The sequence below is a fragment of the Centruroides sculpturatus genome, unplaced genomic scaffold (assembly GCF_000671375.1).
Source record: "Centruroides sculpturatus isolate CEXI.00-Female unplaced genomic scaffold, Cexi_2.0 scaffold1761, whole genome shotgun sequence".
Classification (NCBI taxonomy): domain Eukaryota; kingdom Metazoa; phylum Arthropoda; class Arachnida; order Scorpiones; family Buthidae; genus Centruroides; species Centruroides sculpturatus.
This window is the reverse complement of record NW_019386094.1, coordinates 129,496-131,646: the sequence shown is the minus strand read 5'-3', so window position 1 is coordinate 131,646 and position 2,151 is coordinate 129,496. Positions and strand designations below refer to the sequence as shown.

At 34.1% G+C, this 2,151-nt stretch overlaps 1 protein-coding gene across 1 annotated transcript; it reads left to right on the top strand.

Annotated features, from left to right (window-relative positions):
* Positions 1-781: 781 nt before the first annotated feature.
* Positions 782-1,647, top strand: LOC111613558 (splicing factor 3B subunit 1-like; the record flags this gene model as incomplete). The annotated part of the gene is made up of 2 exons (XM_023354907.1): positions 782-998; positions 1,081-1,647. Coding segments are annotated over 2 exons (376 nt in total), but the record flags the coding sequence as incomplete, so codon positions are not given.
* Positions 1,648-2,151: the final 504 nt, after the last annotated feature.

Here is a 2,151-nt window from a genome sequence, read left to right as displayed (position 1 = left end):
AAATAATAATCGTGGCTATTGTATTGTTAAAAATGATTTCTTTATGTTTTACAAATGAAATAAATACATTGAAAAATATAAAAAATTATACTTTAGGCCGATTGGCATTCTTTCGGATAAACGATGCTCTACTGTATCTGCAAACAATAGGTATATCATCTTCATGTGGTGCCTTTTCTCTGCAATGGCAGTCTTCAATTTGTCTAACAGGTCACAGTGCTAAGCAGCAATGGTTGTCTTACTCTTTTCCAAGTAGTCAATGAGAATAATGACTTTGGCATTCAAAAAAATGGAAGCCATGTATTTCTTTGCTGAGGGCCCTACTTTTGCCTTCTTCAAAGTCGTTGAAGAAGCATGTTTTCCTTCTTTATGTTGTTGTTTAGTCTCAGGTATACAGTACTCGGAAGTGGTAACCAATGTACACCATTCAGAAGGACCACTCCCTTTTCTTCCACTGGCAAGAAACACCATCACCTGTGATTCTAAGAACTTTCTAAACAAACCTTGTAATTTTGTACATAAAGTGCACCAGAAAAATTCACATTTTACAGTGAGTCACAACTCAAAAAAGTTTGAGATCCTCTGTTCTAAGCTGTCACTTTGAAAAATAAGAACAATTAATTTTCAGTTTTTATGATTGATTTTTATTTGCCATCTTTCCGGAGTTTGACATGATATTTTTTATCCATTTTTTACTTGTTAGAAATAGAGATGTGTCTTATATAGAATCATGTTTCTAAGAAAATAATTCTTACATTTGATATAAAATTGACTTTTTCAGAGACCTCGTCCATAGACAGACTGCATGTGCCGCAATTCAGCACATGGCACTTGGTGTTTACGGTTTTGGATGTGAAGATGCCCTGGTACATCTACTAAATTATGTCTGGCCAAATATATTTGAAACATCGCCCCATTTGGTGCAAGCATTCATGGGAGCCGTAGAAGGATTAAGAGTTGCGCTCGGTCCCATCAAAATCCTTCAATACTCTCTTCAGGTAAGCATTTCAATATATCAGTTATGTGCAGAGATCAAATAGCACATATATGTAAAATTATAATTTGCAAATTTTTTTGCAGGGTCTGTTCCATCCCGCCCGAAAAGTGAGAGATGTTTATTGGAAAATTTATAACACCTTGTACATCGGAGGACAGGACTCACTAGTCGCCGGATATCCCCGAGTGGCCGACGACGGACGGAACAACTTTGTCCGTCACGAACTGGACTATATTTTATAAGACCGGGACCATGTATCTATTGCCTTTGTGTTGTATATGTTGATTTAACATTCATTTGGTGAATCGTGCGTTGATGTTCGGTCGGTGATTTCGACATTAATCGTAGTTTCGTCATATTGAGCAAAATTATCGGTGCACTTATTTAGCGAGAGCATTTAATATTACGATCTTTGGAAAGACGAGTCGAAGACGACTATTTTTTCTTAAGAGCATGATATAACCGAACTCGATACAAATATGTATTTAATTTTTATTAAGCCCAAAAAAAAAGGTGCATTTATAACTCGGAACTGTTATTATTTTATTGATTAAACAAAGATGCAGTCTTTAATCATTTTATTTTATTGCGTAGTTAATATTACATCATGTATTTCTTTTACATAATAAATTCAATTTTCATCACATTAATATGTGATATGGTTTAATCTAATACAAAGTAGAGGTAACAAAGCATGTTACATGCACTTTAAAAGTTAAATTCTCTCCAATCCAATAATTAAGATGAAAGTGCATTTTCAATTTTACACATTCTTAGCTTCATTAGTATTCTCATAAAACTTAGTTTCCCCTTTTGACAATGTATAGGTGTGACAATTTAATTTTTAACGTGGCTACATAGTGTTGTCTGTGACATAATTATATCAAAATGACATGCACATTTGTGTTTAAACATGTTTGAACTTAATAAGTGCATAAATTTCAAGCTGATAGGGCTTGTTGTTGAACAGCTATTGGAAAAATAATCGTTATCAGAGTGTACGTTTTGGCATAAAAATGGGTGGTGACTGAAATTTACAGCGATGTGCTAATATTAAATTTTGTGTGAAAATCGGCAACTGCGCCACTGAAATGTTACAACTGTTGCAAGTGATGTATGGTGAAGATGCTATGTAAAAGTCCAATTTATTCAAG